Source organism: Megalops cyprinoides, chromosome 8 (assembly GCF_013368585.1).
Source record: "Megalops cyprinoides isolate fMegCyp1 chromosome 8, fMegCyp1.pri, whole genome shotgun sequence".
In the NCBI taxonomy this organism is placed as follows: domain Eukaryota; kingdom Metazoa; phylum Chordata; class Actinopteri; order Elopiformes; family Megalopidae; genus Megalops; species Megalops cyprinoides.
This window is the reverse complement of record NC_050590.1, coordinates 10174866-10195729: the sequence shown is the minus strand read 5'-3', so window position 1 is coordinate 10195729 and position 20864 is coordinate 10174866. Positions and strand designations below refer to the sequence as shown.

Here is a 20864-nt window from a genome sequence, read left to right as displayed (position 1 = left end):
CTGTAAGCGTGTGCAGTCTGCCACAACCGTTAATTATCCCCCGAGTGTTATCTTTACAATCTCTCAGTTGTTTTCTTTTTGTTTTCAAGCATTTCTATCTTTTGAGCAATTTTAGATAAGTTCACGCAATATGGGAAGACTGGTCCCTTTGTGATGAGAGTCACATGACTCTGAAAGAGGGGCAATTCAGGGGTATGATCTGATAATCAGCTGTTTCTGACAAGGACAAGATTAGGACATTGGCAGGTTATCTGAGCAAACCTGCTTTTCATAAGTCGGCATGGTCGTAATAAAAAAAAAAATCACTGTCTGGTTCGAGTGGAGCAATTGAACATTGTCACAGACGTCTCTGAGGTCAACCACTGACATCTATCAGGGTCCTTATCTTTGAAGCAGTACACAGGCAGTCATATATTTCTAAGAATTAGTTTTGATAAAATATTAATTTTGGCACAAATAAATGACCCAATAAAAATATAGAAACTTGGCATCCGCTGTGAAAACATCATGAAAAATTGAACCACAATTACATAAAATGGAGCACAACATTTTGGTTTGTTTATCCTCTATCTGGGCCACTGCCACTTATTCCTGTGCAGTGATGACTCCAGCACATGGCACATTGAGGAGTGACAAGGTGCCCAAATGCCCAAACCTTACTTGGGCCCTGAGGCTGACCGCACAGATTCATGGTCCTACAGGTACCAGAGACAGGCCCATAACCAAGGGCACGATTGCATGATGCGGGCGCTTATTCCCAGCTGCATTTTGAGCAAGAACCATGTCTGATCCTACATATGTTCTGCTTACAGCTCTTCATGGGCTAAGTTACCTGAAACAACAAAGCACACATACTTTGCAACAAACAATGCCTCTTTTGTGTGAGGTAATGTTGTCAATTTTGTTGGTTTTACATTAGCATCCTTTTCAGATCAATAGCACCAGAGCTACTTTTGCCATTGTATATGTACTGAAATGTAAATGTTCATGTAAATTTGTATCTGTGAGTAACCTGACTTTTATGTGCACTTATCATTTTTTTTTAAACTTACTGTGTGCTTTGAAGAGTGGTTTTATTTTAAGCCAGATATTAACTATAAAACAAATTCCATCTTACACCACTGGAGAGAAACTTGTTATTTGGCCCTTGTATACTGGGACCAAAATGGCAGAGGGGGGTAGGAGATTTGGCTCAAACTGGCCAATTGAAAGCAAAGCAAAAAGAATGTTTGATTGAAAAGTATATTTTTATTGAGCTGAATATAGCTCTGCGTGAACACAGCAATACTTCCTGAAGAAGATCACAGGCAGGAGAAGAGCTGCTTTGCTTCTGATTTGTTTATGTTATCGTCCGTGGTTGAATTATCCGCTGCTATGTCTACACAGATTCATAGCAATACAAACTGCTTTGAATCAAGAGTTGCTCTCCCAGTTTATATTTGTCTATACATTCTAAGCAATACCTTTGTTTTTTGTGCCATTAAGAGCAGAATAGGAACAAGTGCAGGAAGAGGATGAGGTTCTGTTGTGTTTGAGTGCTTAGTCTATTTGTATTGTATTATATACATCTATTTGATCACCAATGGAAATAACCCAAAAAAGAAATAAAATGAATAAAAATGAGCATTCATTTCACACCCACAAAAAAAAAAAATACTCCTTTCAAGTGTCTTAACTGCAGGGTACTCGTTGTTAAAGGCTTACAATCAGAGAAAATGCCAAGGAATACATGAGAACTAGACAAGTTCAGTGCTTATCACAGTCTTTATCATAACAGCCTCAGGCAAAGGCAGATGCTGGCTGTAAGTCAGACATTGGCTGAGTGCAGTGTCTGTTGATGATTTATGCCAAATTGGAAGTAGGAGTTCTAGTAGACAATAAGGCTGTCTGCCATTGGGCTACTTCAGTGGTGCTACCACTGGGGCCATGTTCTGACAAGGGGTCTTTTATCAGATTGAACCAAATGCACTAAAGTTGTCCCTTCTGTGCAATTGTTTCTCAGATGGTTTCCAGTGTATGTCAACTTTTCTTGATATCCATTTTTTATGTTTTTGCCCTAACTGTCATAACCCCTTACTCCCACATTCCTCATCAGGACATAAGAATAGTGAGGTGGGTGAGGAGGATGCTGTGCAGGTCTCTGGCTAATGCCGGATGAAGCGGCCAGTGGTGACGTGCTGGACATAGTTCCCAGCCTCCTGCAGGTAGAACAGGAGCAGCTGGGAGACAGAGATAAGAACTTCAGTAGACAGCAATTTTTTCCTAGTACTGCAGCATAACACCAAAAATCCCATTGGCAAAACTTTCCTGATTCATTGAACAAGTTCTGGTACAAAATGTTTTGGGCTATTTCCACATTAAACCTTCAAAATTGATTCATTCATATATTACAGAACAAGCTCTGACACCTGGGGTGCCTGGTTCTCTGGTTGTGAGCATGATAATAGTCAATACCTTCTCAGATTTCTGCAATTTTAAGTAATTGAAGGCTTTGTTCTGATCCAGGAAAATGACTCAGGGATGTTTTTCACCACCAGAGGGAGTAATACGCCACCAGCACCTCAGGTGAAAATTTGGTTCATGGGAATATATCAATACTGAAAGTATTGTGCAGATAGCCATGTCTTACCTGACCCCTCAACTGCACATTAACAGGCAACTTTGTCCTCTGTCCCAGTCCTTGATAGTCCTCTGATGTTGTTTTAAATTGGATTAACAGATTAATTTGTATTTTCACATTGAATGGACATCATATTTTTGTCTAAGGAGTACCATTTTAATAATTCTGTTTTTTTTTTTTCATTTGCACCCTCTGTTTTCCTGCATAACTCTTTGCCATGAATGTTTAATTATTCTTTGATGATGTTTTATTCCCAATGGAACATATTTTGATGGAAATTAGGAGAATGTCCTTATAGTTTTGTGTAATGACCTTGTTCTGCCACATTGCCACAAAATGCAGATATTCAGTTGCAAGGCCAATAATGTCTGTTGGCGTGTATGCATTTCACAACCAATGGAAAAGAGCAGTAACAGCAACTGATGAAGAGCTTAGTTTGGTTGGGGCTCAGGACAGATGCTGTATGGTTTGCCATGTTCTGGCCTGTGGAGTGACTGAATATAGCGAACAAAATGCTGTGATTGTTACAACTTGCCAATGTTGTATTAATGTCAATGCAATAATAGCGAAGTATGTGTCTTTTATCTCCTAACAACTTTCAGCTGCATCACTGTATGTGCCCAAGTATAGTGACATCAGGGTCTAATATCAGCAGGAAATCCTCTTTAATAACAATTATCACTGTTATTGTGTTTTTATTGTCATTTCTGTGATTCTGCTTATATCCTTTAATATATAACTTTTACTGTCCTCTTAAGCCTTATACTTCAAATCACTTTCAAACTTTCTTTCAAGCCAGGTGTACCACATGGTTTAGCTAATGGTTGTCTAAATAATGTCAGCTTCCTTCCCTTTAGTGGACTTTGAGACAGTGAGTGATTAAAAGAGAGCTCTCAAAGCCTGCTGGACCACTCTAGCTCATACAAAGTAGACTGTCCTCTTAGGCCATGCATCATGTACAGAAACAAATTAATTGAGTGTTGCAAAAAAAGAAGATGTGAGAATAACTATGTGGTTTATGTAAGGCTGAAAATGGTTTCTCTTCTTTCTTTTCCTTAGTGGAATAGCAGAATTATTCTGTATAGCGGCTAATGAACTGGGAAATTAGCATGTTGTATGTCTGATTCCTAATTAAGGCACTGCCTCCTTTAGCAAGACAATTTGCCTGAATTGCCTCAATAAATTTCCAGCTGTAAAAATCTATGTTATTTAAGACAGAAGCTGAAGTAGATAGAGATTCCTCAGCCAGAAACAGGGTATAAGCATCTGATTGTTTCCCCATGCTCTGGATTCTCTTGGGTAAGGGGGCACCACTTCCTGTCTCCTCTTCCCAGGCTTCCTGTCTATACTATGTTGCCGTTGTCTGCACTCTCCATGAATTTTTATTTCATGTGTGCTTACCTTGACATACTTTTACAGATTCTTTCATAAATAATCACTGTATAAAAAATAACAATTCAAATGTGTTTCTGCAAAGACAATAAACTGTGCTGTTTCCTGTTTTTCTCTGATGTCTCTTTCATTTTTTTCAACAGCGGATATTTGTTCTCCATGGTAAAGCTGAAGAAACCGCTTATCAGAACAACTGGAGACAAATCATTAGCATTCTTACAGAAGCTGAAGAAAAGAATACCTCTCTCATGAGAAAAGATATTGTCTGTATGCTTTTCAGTCCATTGCAGACATCTGTCACTATATTCCCTTATGAAATTGTCTGGGATGGTCCAGTGCAGAGATAAAGATGGAATTTAAAAGGCAAGGGCTACCAGATGTTACTATGCTTAGGAAATAAATTCAATTAATGGATGACATAGGGCGGGTCATTATTTTGAAGGAACTCACTGAAAAGGCAGCTGGAAAGTCTTTAGAAACCTTGTGGATAAGAAGTGGAACTGGAATTGAGATCAGGCTGCTCAACTGCAAAAGCCCTCTGCAGTGTATCACAGTCTTTTGGACCAGGCTATCAGTCCTCTCTAACTGTAAATGAGAAACAGATGTTTGTCAAGACACAAAGAAGTTTGTTTCATTCTTTATTTTTGTATAATGTGCAACTTGAATTGTACTAAGGATTAAGAGCTAAGATTGATATTTGATTGCTGCCTTTAGTGTGTTATTAGTTTGTATTAATGGCAGAACATGGACATTTCAAAGAATCTAGCATCTTCAAGTTCCCCGTGATGGATGTACTCAGCGGTTGTCATGGAGACGGTAGAATCATCAGGAAGTGATAAAATGTTTTTTTTTTTTGAGAACACATGAAGATGGGATTGAAACACCTGCGGCCCACTCAGGCAAGCAAGGTTTGCGTGAATGACTATTTTGCAACATCCTGTTACATCTTCTGTCTCACGACACACTTGTCTGGTCTCCCACTCTGGATCCATAACTCTGGATCACTGTAGCACACAGGGTCCACAGTGTTGTTGTGAAACAGTGCCAGGAATCAGGCTCAGGACTGAGGATGTCAGTAGAATGTTGTCAGGACAAGTCTGTGACTTTATTTAAAAAGTCTCAAGATGCTGGCACAGTTAGACCTGTGAAGAGCTAGCTCTGAATCTTCCTGGATTTGACATGGAAGTCTCTTCCCTGAGAACCAACATATGTATGTTTTAGCCACCCCTCAGTTGGCTCCAGTGAAAGGCTGGGTACCAGTGGTACTGTTACATACACATATGCTTAACTGCCTCCTTTTCTTCCTGGACTCTTCTTATAACAATCAGTGGTCAAGACAGATCATTGACAACAGTCAACAGAAAGTATCCAGAATTTTTTCGGGTTTGCTGATGAATAACTACAGTATAGCAGCATGTACACTGGGCTAATAATTAAGCCTTGTGATGATAACTCTTTATTTGATTTAATTCAGTGAAGAGTATAGGATGATCTGCATTTCAGTATTTGGTTACGCAGTTTTATTTCTGCATTTGAGTTATATTCTCTTTTTGTTTTCCACAGAGTAATATTAAGAGTTGTTTCTTCATATCCCAGAAGAGGTTCAAACTTGGCTTTTCTGAGTTTCCTCACACAGCGTTACTAGACTGTGACTATTTATCATAGCACACTTTACTTGTCTAAGCCTTTTACTTTTGCTATTCTTTTATTAAAAGGCGACCGGACAAAATTTTTTTTTTTTTTTTGGAAATGCATTATGAGAGTGGAAGTACAGTGGAAGAGACAGAGAAATTAGACAGGATGATTTATGGACTCTGGGCTCTGGAATGTCTTATAACTGAGTCATCCAATTTTGGGAATTGAGATACTGGAGTCCACCCTCTTCTTGCCCACCCACTATTTACTTTTGCCAAGAGGGACCACAACTGAGCAAAATGAAACCTCCAGGCCCCCTTTCCTTGGAATGGGCATTTTAAATGATGCCACTGATGAGCCTGAAATATTTCTTCACACCTTTTGTCCTTCATATGGGTGATCCATTAGTGGAAATTTATGGAGATTTTGTATTGTCCTTCTGATTTAATCAATACTGTGGTCCTGTTGCAAAGGATGTGACTAAAATTATGATCCTCTTTTTTAGAAACTCTTCTTTTAGGAACAGGTTGTCTACAAAGGTTGCATAGCAGGTACGAGCATAGGTCACTTTGGGGATGCCACGTGTGTTGTTGCATTTGAAGATAGAGGGATAGCGAAAGATTGAGTTCTCTTCCATTCCTTCCTTGGGCGTCTGAATCAGGCCTCCCTGACTTCCTGCGTGGGGTATCTGCAGACTACTGTAGGCGGGAGACTGACAGTTAGATGGAAGACTTCATCTTGCAGCTGATGAAGCATGTCACCCCTCCCTCAGGTCAGACACATGTTTCTGATCTCTTTAAGGCATTCAGTCTGCACTGCATCACTCCGATGTGTTTGGCCACCAGCACCCAGCACAGAGAAGTGCATTTTTCTTCTGTGTGTGCATAGGCTTTAAGGTAGTTTTTCTGTGTATTGCTTTTCATGTGTATTGTTCTTAGTGTATACATACTGTATATATGTATCTGTGTGTAAGTGTCCTAATAGATGTGTAGGCTAGTGTTTTAGTGTTATGCTTTTACTTTTACAGTATGCACTGATGCATTAACACAGTTCAGTCAGAATTTCTTTGAGTGCTCTTAACAACAGTCAGTATTTCTTTGAGTTCTCCTAACAACATGGGCATTATTTTCATATGTGTCTCCACAATAACGTGTGTGTATTTTCTGACAGAGATCAAGGCATGTATGTTTTTACTGTGTGACATTGGATTGCCATACCTTTCTTACAGCTCTTGAATAGATATTTAACCGCATAAAGGAGCTCTGCTGGGTACTCCTCACACCACACACTGTTTTTATTTATATTACCTTAGAGGTGTACTTATCTCAATGTCCAAATGCAACCAAGACGTCGGTGGGAAGTCGTTCTTTTTATTTAGTTCTATTAATATTGCATTGTTGCTAGTCGGTTTGAAAACTCGACCAGGTTCTGTTTTGAGCCCAGGAACAGGGATAGGGCTGTGTGGGAAGTGGGTGGTGAGGAAGATGGAGAAGGATGATGAAGCTGACAGTGATCTGGAGGTCTGAGAGCAGAAAACCACGCTGAAAATGAACCACCTGAGTGGCTGAGGGATGGTCTTTGATGATTACCTGAGATTGTACAGCCAGACACCAGGGAAGACTGATGTGGTCATGTCAGCATGTCATGAACCGTAAAGACTCCATGCCCATCTGCTAATGGCTCTGTCGGGTTCCTGAAAGATTAGTTGACGAATTGAGAGTGGAGATTGTTGCCAGAGATCCCTGAGGTAATCAAGCCATTGACAAGTAAATGGAGCAGCCCCACTGTCATCGTCTCAAAGAAGAACAGGTCTCCAGAGAATTTTCAAGGACTTCCCCAATCTCAATTCCAACTCCAAGTTTAAAGCCTACGCAATGACCTATGCTGATGACCTCCTTGATGATGTGCAAGTGGTACAGAGTTTGGGACACCACTGAGATAGTCCCAGTTTACAGTCAGGCCATTTGGGCTATAGGGGGCACTTGCCACCTTTCAGCACCTCATGGTCTGAGCGCTCCAAGGCTATGAAGACTGCTGTACCGCCTACCTGGATGATGTAGTCATCTACAGCAACACCTGGGATGATCATTTCCAGCATCTGTGTCTGGTCCTGAGGAAGATCCATGATGTGGGATTGATACTCAGCATTCAGCAGAGTGAGTGGGCCAAGCAGACGCGTTACCCGGGATACGAGCTGGGAAGAGCAGAAGTACTGCCTCAAGTGGACAAAACTGAGCCCACTCAGAACAGTCCTTAACCCCTCACACCAAGAAGCAGGTGAGACATTTCTTGAGTCTCAAGGAGTTAGTTCCACAGTCAGGGAGCACTGTAAATAAACATTTTTGCACTTACATGTTGTTGTGGTGATAATATCATTACTAAGAGTCTGATACTGCCTACATGGCCTCCTCTACCTAACATAATAAAATTTAATATAAGAAGGAGTTCATTTTATAGAAAATCCTTACTGTGTTTCACATTTAAAATAACTTCCCCTCTGCTTCACAAAGCCTTATGTTTTTATCTGGCGTGGCACTATTGTTTTTTTGCACTCTAAAAAAGGACTAAAATTTTGTTAGTTAGTATTTAATACATGTATTTGTTCATCAGTTATTGCTTTCTAAAATATTATGTGATTGTGCTTATACATATGTGAATTCCCTGTTTAAGAAGAGGCATACTGCTCATTGCAGAAAAAAATATCATAAAGTTATCATATTGAACACTTGTAGATGAGAACAGACAACCCTGATATCCTTGTGCTCTGTCAATCCAAAAATATGAATATGGCATTGTGAGGTGACAGATACAGTGACACACCTTTAATAACCTGTCAGTCAGGGTTTTTTGTCATATACTAAGGACCAGTAAGTGAATAAGGCGGGGTCAAAAACTGGCCTTTAGGGGTTGCAAAAACATGCCCAAATGCCAAAAGGTATATAATATATAAGAAGAGAATAATGAATTCATTTTAAAAATTCAAATAACATTGTTTACAGTAAAAGATAATGTAATTGCAAAGGTAATGGCAACTACAGCTGCCAAAAACCTAGGGGTAACCTTGGACAGCAATCTGTCTTTCAAGGAGCATATTGCAGCCACAACCAGGATCTGCAGATTCCTTTTGTTCAACATTAGGAAGTTCAGACCATACCTTTCCACATACACAGCCCAAGTCATGATCAAGGCTCTCATCCTGTCTGCAACTCGCTGCTTGCTGGCCTCCCAGCATATGCCATTCGGCTGCTGCAGCTTATCCAGAACACAGCAGCCTGACTGACATTCAGCCTCCTCAAGCAGGCACCATGTGACACCTCTCTTTGAGTTCCTAAACTTGCTACCGGTTGCAGCAAGGACCAGGTTCAAGACCTTGTTACTAACTCACTGGACTCAATGGATCAGCCCCCTGTTACATACATGACATGATCAAGACCTACAAGCCAGCCAGAGAGAGCACTGTGCTCTGCTACCTCAGGTCACCTCTGTGTCCTGAAATACAAGGGCAGCATCTCTCAAACCCAAATCTTCTCATTACTTTCTCCACACTAGTGGAATGAGCTTCCTGCTGAGATTCGTTGAACAGACTCCCTGGTTACCTTCAAGAGAAAGCTGAGAACTCATCTCTTCAAGCTTTACCTCTAGTCTACCTTCCTCTCTATTTATCCTATCTATCCCTGTTTTCCATTCAAAAAAATCTTCACTAGTTCAGTGCTTAACTCAGTATTTTACTGACCTCTTGTAGTACTTTTTGATAACTACTCTTAGCATTGTGATGCACTTATTTGGAAGTTGCTCTCGGTAAGAGGGTCTGCTAAATGACGTAATGTAATGCAAAGAAATGTAATGTATATAATGTAATGTAATGTAAAAGTCACCAGGCTTCATTCACAGCATCAAGAGAGACACAAAACCACCATAAAACGCTTTAATGTTCAGGGGATCTCCGGCCTGTGACTGTTGAGACAGGCTGTCTTTTGCGTTGGTTTTTTGCCGTCTATTCCAACCCACTCCCATGGAAACTGTAACGTATACAATGAGGAAACAATCCACTACTACAAATAATACTACCACAGAAATCATCTATAAGACTAATTGACTTTCACAGTTATTGATACTTCAGCAGGGTGGGTCAGTGATGTTCCCTCAGATGGCCTCCAATTGCTGACTTTGGAGAAAGCAGCCTCTCAGAGTCAGGGGGGAAGAAAAAGGGCCCCCTGTCGTAACGCTACAGAGCATGCTCCTGTTACCAGAGAACATTCTGCATGCCTTCTCTGCTGGAATCATTAAATTCGGGTTCACAGTGCATCCCAGCTACGTTAACACAACCCCCCCAGAGCTTCTCGGCTGTTCTGGAGAAATATCAAATCTATAACGTTCCGGGGAAGTATGGGAACTTAAAACTTGGCTAAGATTCATCTGCCCAAAAGTTGTGAGGATCTAAAACACCATTCTCTTAAATTATGAGTAGCAAATGTTTGTAATGGACACATCCTTTTGATACACACAGCATTATTTCTGTAGCCATTTGAATGAGATGTTTTATGGCCATTACCAATGCCTATTCATCTTACAGTCAAAAATTAGTACAGTGCTGTTAAGTTTCATTAGTTTCCAAGGGCAACTGAGACCGGGACTCTATCTTGGGTATTGATTTATACTCAATTCATGTCATGGAGAGCCACAAAGACAGCGTTTTCTCTCCTTGGAGAAAGTTATTTTCAGGATGATGTGAAACAAGGTGTTTGAGTCACAAATGAAATAATTCCCTATCATGTGCTGTAAGTACACATGATGAATATAAATCATACATGTTCATGATTGATGAATATTAATTCAATTTGCTACATCAAAAGCTTTGAAGTAATCATTTTACACAGAATACAAAAGTATATTTTCTCTGTCATTAAAAGTAGACTGTATCATTATTAATTTGAGACTTTATTGCTATGAATAATTTTCCCTGATAACACCATGCCCATATTTCCATATACAGAGAAATCCCCAGGCAAACATTTTGATAAAACAGTAGAGAGTGGAGATTGATTTACAAATCAGCCACAGGGACACCTGTATGCGCTTCCATTCCAGCACAAGTTCAGGTTGTGATATTACATAAACAATGATTGTCATTTTCAATGATCAGTCAGTTATCGTTTGTGTACACCCTTATGTGTCACCCTTGTGTTACATTTACTACAGAAATTAAAAACAAGGTCTATTGTGTTCATAAATGGCCTTGATTAGTGGCAGCTGATGTAGGCAGCCCCTCCCATTACAGACACATCCTGTACAGCCAGGGAGCTGTGGTTACCCTCACGTAACACAGTCCGAGTATAGGTCCCTGTGGAATCCCCACCCAGCTATAGCTGTGAGCAAGCAGGGGAAACACTAGCATTCTAGCCTTGTGCTCTTGGTTCAGTATTAGTCTGTGCTCCCGATCAACTGCTCTGCCAGGTTACACGTGTATAGCACCTTATAATTAAACTGATGATGCAAGCTAACAAGGATCACATTCACAAGCCACAGTGATGAGAATGGTCTAGGAAAACTTTAAAACGGTGATTGTATATTTTTAGCTTTACTCCTCAGTTTCTAAACATTTCTTCTGTCTGTGGTTCTGTGACTTAGACCACTGATGTCTACAACACCCTAGAACACTGTCAACTTTTTATAGGGGGCTGCTGGATGCAGAATTTGACAGTATGACATAGTTATTCCAGGTCCAGGTCAGTGTTACAGTCCAGACTGTAGTAGTGCTCCAGGCTGCTCAATGTAGTTGTTTGCTGTGAATGAAAAAACGAAAGGCAAAAAGCTGTTGTTGTTGCTGCTGCTGCTGCTGCTGCTGCTGCTGTTGTTGATTGAGTTTGGTTCTAACTTAACACTCTGGTCTCGGGTTCTATTTCCGTGAAATGATCTGAATGTGACTGCGTGGTGAAGCATCATTGCCAGATGAAGTGTCAGTGTTGTCATTCACAGCTCATAGTCAATATTTTCTTAAGATAAACGAATCAAAATTTTGTGGACAGAATTTACAAAGGCAAAAATAACCCCTCAGTCCATAATGGCTTTCAAAGGAAAAACTTTAGGAGTGAATCTGTCTTGTCTCTTGGGTAAAAAATAATAATAACCTATAAAAGAAACTGATTTGTGACAGATGTAAATAAGACACAGAATTACCAATGGAGCAGAAGAAGACAGCCAAAAGTTCCTTGAAAAAAAATGTAATCGAACAGAAGACACTAAACTGGCTGAGAGAGTTAGTTAGCTCTTCAGTCATTTGCCTGTCCTCCAAAGGAAGTCAGCCAATGTGGACAGATGTGGACTTCTGTGCTGGCCAGCATTTGAGCTGCCATTTGTTGATCCAGAATACAGTAGGTGTTGTAGTGGGTGTGGGATCTTTACAGCTGAAGACATGAGAAAGAAGAACAATGTGTTTTATGGTAGCAGATGTCTGGTTACTTCCACTGTGATACAGAAGCACATTATTTTGAAACAGATCATTAGAGATTGTAATCTCACCAAGAAAGTGTTTTTGCCTGAGGGACATGTTTCAAGTCAATTGTGAAGCTAAGAAAAAAAACAGAAAACTTCTTTGTCTGACATAATTATACAACATGTTAACATTTGTAAACTTTGAAAGGTAAACCCTAACATGTCAACTATTATAAGATTAGTTAAGACAGCTCAGATGTTTAGATCAGTTGTGTTTAAATTCCTTTCCCAATAGAATGATTCCCACTTGATAATTACCTTCTTCACAATGTGTTTAGTTAGCTTTCTAAAAGTCTTTTATCCAGCAGATGATATTGTCTGGGATGAGTACAAACTGGAATGGTATGGGTATGTAATTGCAGCTCATATCTTGCAATGATACAGTGATGGATGATATCAATAAATATTATTGTTTGTTGTTGGAGAATGGGTCAGTGAGTTTGTCAGACTCAAGTGGTAAATTACCTTGGTACCTGTTACCTGTTACCAGGTGGTGGTCCTACACCTTGTATGACTACCATCATGTTTGCCACTTTGTGTTTTTGTGTATAGACCAAGTTACAATCACCTCATAAGAGCAGCAGTGGAGTCTGTGTAAAGACCTCCTCATGTGATCATTTGGTTTTTCTCTTACGAGGACTGAGCCAATGCTGCAGTTCAGCACAGCACTATATAAGAGACAAGCAGAGAACCTACTCAGCACAGCTACTGTACTCCACAGGCAGAAACTCAACAGGGTAAGACCATACCATAAACTGCATACTGCACCACTCTGGTGTTCTCTTTCTCTCTATCTCTTTCAAAATTTCAAGACATTTTCATTTCTAGAATACTGATTTTCAAACTCATTATTTATCTGTTTGTAATAAATGATAAACCAAGCATTTGAGGCTTAGAACTGTATACTGGTTTTGAGTTCTGTAAATAGAATGTTTAATATTATATTGTAGCTTTTTTATGTTTGCAGGTTGTGATTTTATTTTAAGTGTTGAGTTTTTTGTAGATATTGTTGTAGACAATCGTCTGTTGACCAAAAGACTAACCAACACAGCTTCTAAATAAACAATGAAGATTTACAGTGATTTATGTACAGTACATGTCCTCCCAGAATCAATGACAAAACTCTTCAGGGGTACAAACACTTCTACTTACAAGATTTATGCTGTGAAGTGTGATACAAAGCTGCTTTATTTAATATTGGCTTAGTGAATCAGAGTAGATATGAGTGTGTACACACATGTGGTGTGTGTGTGTGTGTGTGTGTGTGTGTGTGTGTGTGTGTGTGTGTGTGTGTGTGTGTGTAGGGGGCTTGCATCTGTATTTTTTAGATGGAAAAAGAAAGACTTTAGCTTTCCCCTGGCACCCAGTGATGTTTCCCCCAGATGTGGTACTATATGTGGGGGGGATTCTACTTGCATCTGGAATATTCCTTCTGTTTGTTTCAGCTTCCTTTCAGGCACTGTGACTTAGTCCTGGACAGTGAGGAGTAATTACTCTGTAAATGTCATGGAGAATACATTTTTTTAAACTACTGTTTTAATGTTTCTTTGTTTAAGTGATATGTTGCTGTAAGGTATGCATCTTGTAATCTATATCAAAAAGTTTAATGAATTCATTGGAACAGTTTATAACGTGGTAACAAATTCTGTTAGTTTTAATTACCCAGTAGTTACAATTTGGGATGATTTCAGATTACTTTAAACACAATATTTCTAAAAAAAAATATATATAGCAGCAGTTGTGAGCAAAGTGGTTCTGATTTTCAAGGGTATTTCTATTGACACCCAACATGGAAAGCTATCCCCATTGATTTTTTCATGTTGCTGCTGTTCTGTAGGAGGTCTGCTGCCAAGTGTTCTGATTGGCTGGTGTGTGAGGGTCATTGCCAGGGGTCAGAGATCAGTGGTCACAGTGGAGTCCAAGGATGAGGTTTCTACTAGTGAGCCCCCTCCTCCTCATCCTGGGAGTCACATCATACACCAGAGCTCAAGGTTTGACTCTGTGTATAATTTATCACACTTGTATTTTCACCTTACTACCTTTACCCTTTTCCCCTTATTATGCACTAATACACACATTTCCTAATACTACCCTAAAACAACTAGAAGGTCCTATGGATGCATTTGGATGAATCAGACTTGCAAAGCAACAATGTGTATTTCTTGATGTTTTCATTAATCATATGGATCTTTTGTTGAGAAATTATATTTGTCGGCCAGGTGATGTCTAATTTTAATTCAATGCAGTGATGAATGACAATATGTCAGTGTAAAAATTATCCTTATTATAGTCAGTTCCTGGATATCCTCCAGGAACTGACTATCAAGTTGCAGAATAAGTTATGGAAACTATAATCTGGTCTAACCCTAAATCCAAAACCACAGGTGTTACAAGGAGCAGACAGCTGTGTCTGGGTCAAATGTCTCCCTCTTTTCCCCACAAGCCTCCCCTCTTAGGCAAATTGTAGACAGAGTGGTCTATTGTTGTTTATCCCTTGTTACATCCTTGTGTGAGAAGGAGCTGTATGATCCATCTTGGCTATAGAGACACGTGTCTCCAAATCAGCAAAATTAAGATTGCACTACTGCTGTTGTTTCCCTAGCGAAACTAGGGGCGGTGGGTGCTGAAATTGACAGAGAAATGGTCCAAGTTATTTTTGCTCAAATTTCAAAGAATTGCACAGCTGCCAACCCATAAATTATAGTCTAGAGAAAATGGGAAATGGAAAATGTATTTACAATACGTTCAGTTGCTGACTGAAAGGGGGAGGGTGTTAATCTTTAGCAGCTGAGAACAATTCTCCTTGGGAAAGAAATTCCTTTTACTCAAATTTATCCATTATTTTATAGTATAGTAAGGTATATTTTCCTGATGTGGTGCTATTTTCCCGTTTTATGTCTAGATCACTTTGAATGGAGTACATGGTTCAATGTGGATCACCCTGGGGGTCAAGGGGACTATGAGCACCTGGATGCAATCCGCTTCTACTACCCCGAGCGTGTGTGTGATAGGCCCAGGGCCCTGGAGGCCCGCACCACTGAGTGGATCCCAGCCCACAGCACCGGGGAGAGGGTGCACATTGACCCTGCAGTGGGTGTCTGGTGCGCAAATGCAGAGCAGCCTTTTGGTCACAACTGCTCCAACTACGCCGTCCGATTCCTGTGTCCCAAAGGTCAGTCTGTGAAGACGAGCAAATGAAGGGGCTTCTGGTAACACTCTTCACTGTACCAGTCATATCGTCACTGGACACTTGCTTCAGAATGAGGCTTTTTTGACAAAAGGAAAAGTCAGTTGTTGTAATGTAATTTTATTATAGAGTCATAGTCTTTGTTGATTATAAACTGGCATCCAAAAGTAAATTTTACATTTATTCATTTGGCAGACACTTTTATACAAAGCAACTTACAAGTGAGGTACAATACAATATAAATGAATGAAATTGGTGCCTGACAAACAAAGTATCGATGTACCATTGCAGAACATTATCATACTTACCATAATTAATCTGATGCTTTGTTCTATGTAAATAAATGTAAATGGGGATTTACCATATTCTTTCTTCTTCAGAATCCCCAGTTCGGGATGGATGGGGTCCCTGGTCAGACTGGAGCCAGTGCTCTGCCCTGTGCGGTCAGGCGGCTATGCAAGTGCGGTCCAGGAGCTGCAATCTACGCGCACCCCAGAGGGAGAAGCAGTGTATAGGCTCAACGGTAGAAAGCAGGACATGCAAGGGACCTCCCTGCCCAGGTACTATTGATGCATTGTTGGTTCATTCAAAACATATAGATCCATACACAGCACATTTTAATGCACATCACATGTTAGTACAGAAAAGGCAGCTTGTTGTTGTTTAGGAGATTAGACTAGGACCAGATGTTTGCTATTTAAATCCCAGCTGGGACACTGATTTTCTACCCTTGGGCAAGGTATTTAATGTAAGTTTTGTCTTCTGTGTAAAGGTGTAAATGTGTAAGGTGACCTATCTATGCTGCCACAGAGAAAGTTGTCAGCTAAGAAAATAATAATAACAAATATTTTATATTTAATGCCTGATGAATTTCCTAAATTAACAAAACAGTGTGCTCATTCATTGTGAACATGAGAGTCTTGTTATAGGATCTTTGCATGGGAATATGCCAGAGTGCTGCTTCGTGTGAGGAGGAGGCTTGGGATCTTGGTCTGAAGTTTGTCGCGTTGACATCCTTGTTTCAGTGTGCACCTTGCAGTGTGCAATGGGCAAGGTGAATGCAGAGTGCGACACCTGCATGTGTGAGAATCATATCTTGCTGGGCTCCGTCCGAAGTGCTGGAGGACTCCCTGCTCCTGGGGCTGCCCTCCTCCTGTCAGGACCCACGCCTAAACTCCTCACCCTCGCTGACCACAATGGCCACTTCCGCATCCCTGGCATCTGCCCTGATGGCAACACCACCCTGACTGTTAGGCTGCAGAAGCATGCCCCCCTCGCTGTGGTCGTGCCCCAAAGCACCAAACGTACCTCCGTCCTCCATTTGAGACTGAACAGAGCAGGTGATGCCAGAGGGGGACGTATAGATTCAATTCATGACTTAAACACGGCACAGATGTACTTTATGAACTTTTTTACAATAATACTACCTATATAGTGCAATAACATTACTGACTCATATATTGTCGGTAGTTGTTTCATTGCCAGTTTAGTCAGTTAATTCATCTGATTTATTTTCACAGCTTACAATGACTGGCATAGAACTAGTTACTCAAATGGTAACTGCAAACCCTGTGAAACAATTCATAAAACTTTATCAATGATCAAATAACACACATTCTTTCACAGACAGACTGCATGTGCTGAAGAGCCCTGAGCATAAGGTTCGTAGAGAAGGCCAGACGGTCGCCCTCTGCTGCAAAGTGGGTGGTACGCCTGAACCTGACCAATACCAGTGGTAAGCCCTAAAATATCACAGTAGTGTAGTAGTGTGGAAACTAACTATGGCACATAGACCTGCAACGGTGTGCTTTTAAATGTGCTTTTGGAAATGGTTGACATTTGGATTTCACATCTGCATCGTCATCTTAGTCATTGTCGTTTGTTCCGCTTATGGAGCAGTTATTATTTTGTATGTAGCTATGAAAACAGAATCCAAGGTATCCTGTCTGTAGTCCAATAATTTTGATTAACATATGCTCATGAAGCATTTCCTGTTCTTGTTTGTGTGCTCCCAGGTTTCACAATGGCAGTCTGCTGGACAGGAAGCAGTTGAAGTATGACAGCACACTAGTGTTGAGGAATCTGCGCAAGGAGCAGGCAGGAGAGTACTACTGCAGAGCAAGCAATGAAAACGGAGCCATCAAGTCTAAGCCGGCTCTCCTCACAATTATAGGTGCTGCATGCAACTATGAGTCACTCACTCTCCTTCACCAAAAAGATCAGTTTTACATACTAATAATAGTGAGAGATTACCGGTGAAACCATTTACGCATAGCAATTAAAATAATAGATTTTATCTTTGATAAATACCCCATATATTTCCTCTGAATTGTCTCACAACATTATTTATTTACTAGATTTATTTATTTAGTACAACTGGGGTCAACTGCTTTTCAGTTCAGTCAATTCAAGACAATAATGGAAATTGAATTAATTAATTTTAAAAAATGAATGTGAATTTGATGTCAATGAATTTCCGGAATTGATTGAACTAAAACAGAACTTTGTTGCTAAATGAGCTCCTTACCCAGGGCAAACACAATGTTAGCTAATATCAGTTTTAACTTGCAAAAATGTCTCTAGGTCACAAGGAACCTTCATGCAACCCTAAACCGGACTCCCACCTGATCCGCCTGCCTCATGACTGCTACCAGAACAAGACCAGTTCTTTTTACTATGATGTCGGGAAGTGCCCCATGGGGACATGTGCAGGACAACTAGACAAGGGGATCCGCTGCAAGGACTCCATAGCATACTGCTGTGGTGTCACCAAGATGGAGGAGAGACAGATATTCTGCCAAGGTTACCAGCTGCCGATCATGGCGGTCACCCAGTGTGGCTGCCAGAAGTGTGTGGACAGCAAGGCCACAGTCCGTGGAAGAGTAATGGCGGCAGACAATGGTGAGCCAATGAGGTTTGGGCACATCTTCATGAATGGCGCGAGAGTCAGTCGCACAGGATACACGGGCCTGTTTTCCATCCAGGTGCCTCTGGACACAGAGAGGCTGGTGTTGACTTTCGTGGACCACATGCAGAAGTTTGTGAACACCACCAAGGTTCTGCCTTTCAACAAAAAGGGGGGATCTGTGTATCATGAGATCAAGCTGCTGAGGAAGAAGGCACCAGTGACCCTGCGCTCATCAGAGACCAACATGCTCCAGCTAGGAGAGGTGGAGGGGCAGGACCCTATAGCTGAGATTCAGATCCCACCCAATGCCTTCTACCGGCAGAATGGAGAGATGTTCGTGGGGGATGTAAAAGCCAGTGTCACTTTCCTGGACCCTAGAGATGTCTCCACAGCAGCTGCTGCCCAGAGTGACCTCAACTTCATTGGCGAAGAAGGTGACATGCTGCCCCTGAGAACCTATGGCATGTTTTCTGTAGACTTCTGGGATGACGAGCGGGGTGAACCTCTGAATGCAGGTGAGGTCAAGGTGCTCCTAGATTCGGCCCAGGTGAAGATGCCGGAGCACTTGAGCACCATGAAGCTATGGTCGTTGAATCCAGAGACGGGTCTGTGGGAGGAGGAGGGTCCTTTCCAAGCAGAAAAAAAACACAGAGGAAAACGGGAAGAGAGGACCTTCCTCATCGGGAACATGGAGATCAGGGAAAGGAGGCTGTTCAACCTGGATGTCCCGGAGAACAGGAGGTGCTACATGAAAGTGCGGGCCTTCCGTAGTGACCGCTTCATGCCCAGCGAGCAAGTTGAGGGAGTGGTGGTAAGCTTGATCAACATGGAGCCCTCTGCGGGCTACTCCTCCAACCCCCGAAGCTGGGGCCGATTTGACAGCGTCATCACAGGTCCCAATGGTGCCTGCCTGCCAGCCTTCTGTGATGACCAGAAGGCAGATGCATACACAGCCTACGTCATGGCTAACTTGGGTGGAGAGGAGCTAGAGGCAGTTGCATCCTCCCCTAACCTCAATCCCAATGCCATTGGAGTCCCCCAGCCCTACCTGAGCAAGTTCAACTACAGGCGAACTGATCATGAAGACCCTAAAGTGAAAAAGACAGCCTTTCATGTGAACTTGGCTAAGCCCAGCCCTAATGTGGCTGAAGAGGGCAATGGCCCCATGTACTCATTTGACAATCTGAAGGAGTGCGAGGAGGCCCGCTTCAGCGCAGGACACTTCCGTTTCTACAGGGTAGAAGGAGACTGGTATGATTACAACACTGTGCCTTTCAATGAGGACGACCCCATGAGCTGGACAGAGGACTACCTGAGCTGGTGGCCGAAGCCCATGGAGTACCGAGCCTGCTACATCAAGGTCAAGATCAACGGCCCCGATGAGATCAATGTACGCTCCAGCAACATGGGCGGCACCCACCCAAAAACTGTGGGCCAACTGTACGGCATCCGAGACACGCGCAGCATCCGTGACAAGGACCAGCCCAGCATCTCGACCGTGTGTCTGGAGTTCAAGTGTGGCGGGATGCTCTACGACCAAGACCGCGTTGATCGCACTTTGGTGAAGGTGATCCCCCAGGGCAGCTGCAAACGTGACAGTGTGGGACCCATGCTGCAGGAGTACCTAGTCAACCACCTACCCCTAGCCGTCAACAATGACACCAGTGAGTTCACCATGCTGGCACCACTCGACCCTTTGGGCCACAACTACGGGATCTACACGGTAACAGACCAGGATCCTCGCACAGCCAAGGAGATTGCGCTGGGGCGCTGCTTCGACGGCACCTCTGACGGCACCTCTCGTGTGATGAAGAGCAACGAGGGAGTGGCGCTCACCTTCACCTGCGCCGACCGGGAGGTGACCCGACAGAGCGTCTTCCAGGCCCTGCAGAACTCCCCGGGACAGTCTCCGGTCAGTGTTGTGAGGGAGGGCAGGCGCAGCAGGAGGCAAAGAGGGAGTGCAGCTGGTGCCCGCAGTAATCGCAGACGCAGCACTCGAAACCCTCTCCCCACGCGTAACAGAGCAGCAGGCTGAATCACCAGGATGAATCCCAAGGCCCAGTTCCTAGTCCAAATCCCCAGGCTAAGCACCAAGGTCAGCAGCTCCTTAGCCGAGTCCCCAGGCCCCAGTTCAGCAGAAAAGCTCACACAAAAGGAAACACATTCACAGGCAACACCAACAACTGATTCAGGGAGGGTAACATACGATGGTAAATGTTTGAGCCATTAAATTAAAATGGTAATTATTTTAACCCTATTGAGTTTGTACTTTTCAAAGGTGTTACTTTTTGTCATGTCTTTTTCTTTATGTCTGCTGCAGCTTTGATATTTCATAGTGAAAACATATTTCTAACTTTTTAAACTGAAAAATGTGGAATCTCCCAGAGTTTTTAATTGGGAAACATTTTATCCTCAGAACAGATAGAATAAAAACCAGGGACAAAGTTAAACAATCTGTAAATGTAATGTTGATATATAATTTTCAGTTATCTTTCAATAAATACATGCAATCTGAAAATGAAAATAACTTATTAGTCATGGCACAGAAGTACCTGTATTCTACAGCCATTCCATTGGCTAACACTTCACCATTAACACTGAGAAGATAGAGGGTACCTATTTTGTATTAT

General features: G+C 41.8%; 1 protein-coding gene across 1 annotated transcript; it reads left to right on the top strand.

Annotated features, from left to right (window-relative positions):
• The first annotated feature begins 12565 nt into the window (after positions 1-12565).
• On the top strand, positions 12566-20403 carry LOC118782270 (cartilage intermediate layer protein 1-like). The gene is made up of 8 exons (XM_036535578.1): positions 12566-12569; positions 13977-14078; positions 15042-15311; positions 15707-15886; positions 16352-16666; positions 16953-17061; positions 17342-17499; positions 17910-20403. The coding sequence occupies exons 1-8, from the start codon at positions 12566-12568 to the stop codon at positions 20267-20269; spliced, it is 3498 nt and encodes a 1165-aa protein (XP_036391471.1). The 3' UTR covers positions 20270-20403.
• Positions 20404-20864: the final 461 nt, after the last annotated feature.

Bases quoted from the DNA above. Each gene is read 5' to 3' on its own strand.
- LOC118782270 (XM_036535578.1), top strand. The intron at 14,079-15,041 runs GTGAGCCCCCTC...TTTTATGTCTAG, and splicing joins CAAGGATGAGGTTTCTACTA to ATCACTTTGAATGGAGTACA. The intron at 15,887-16,351 runs GTACTATTGATG...TCCTTGTTTCAG, and splicing joins CAAGGGACCTCCCTGCCCAG to TGTGCACCTTGCAGTGTGCA.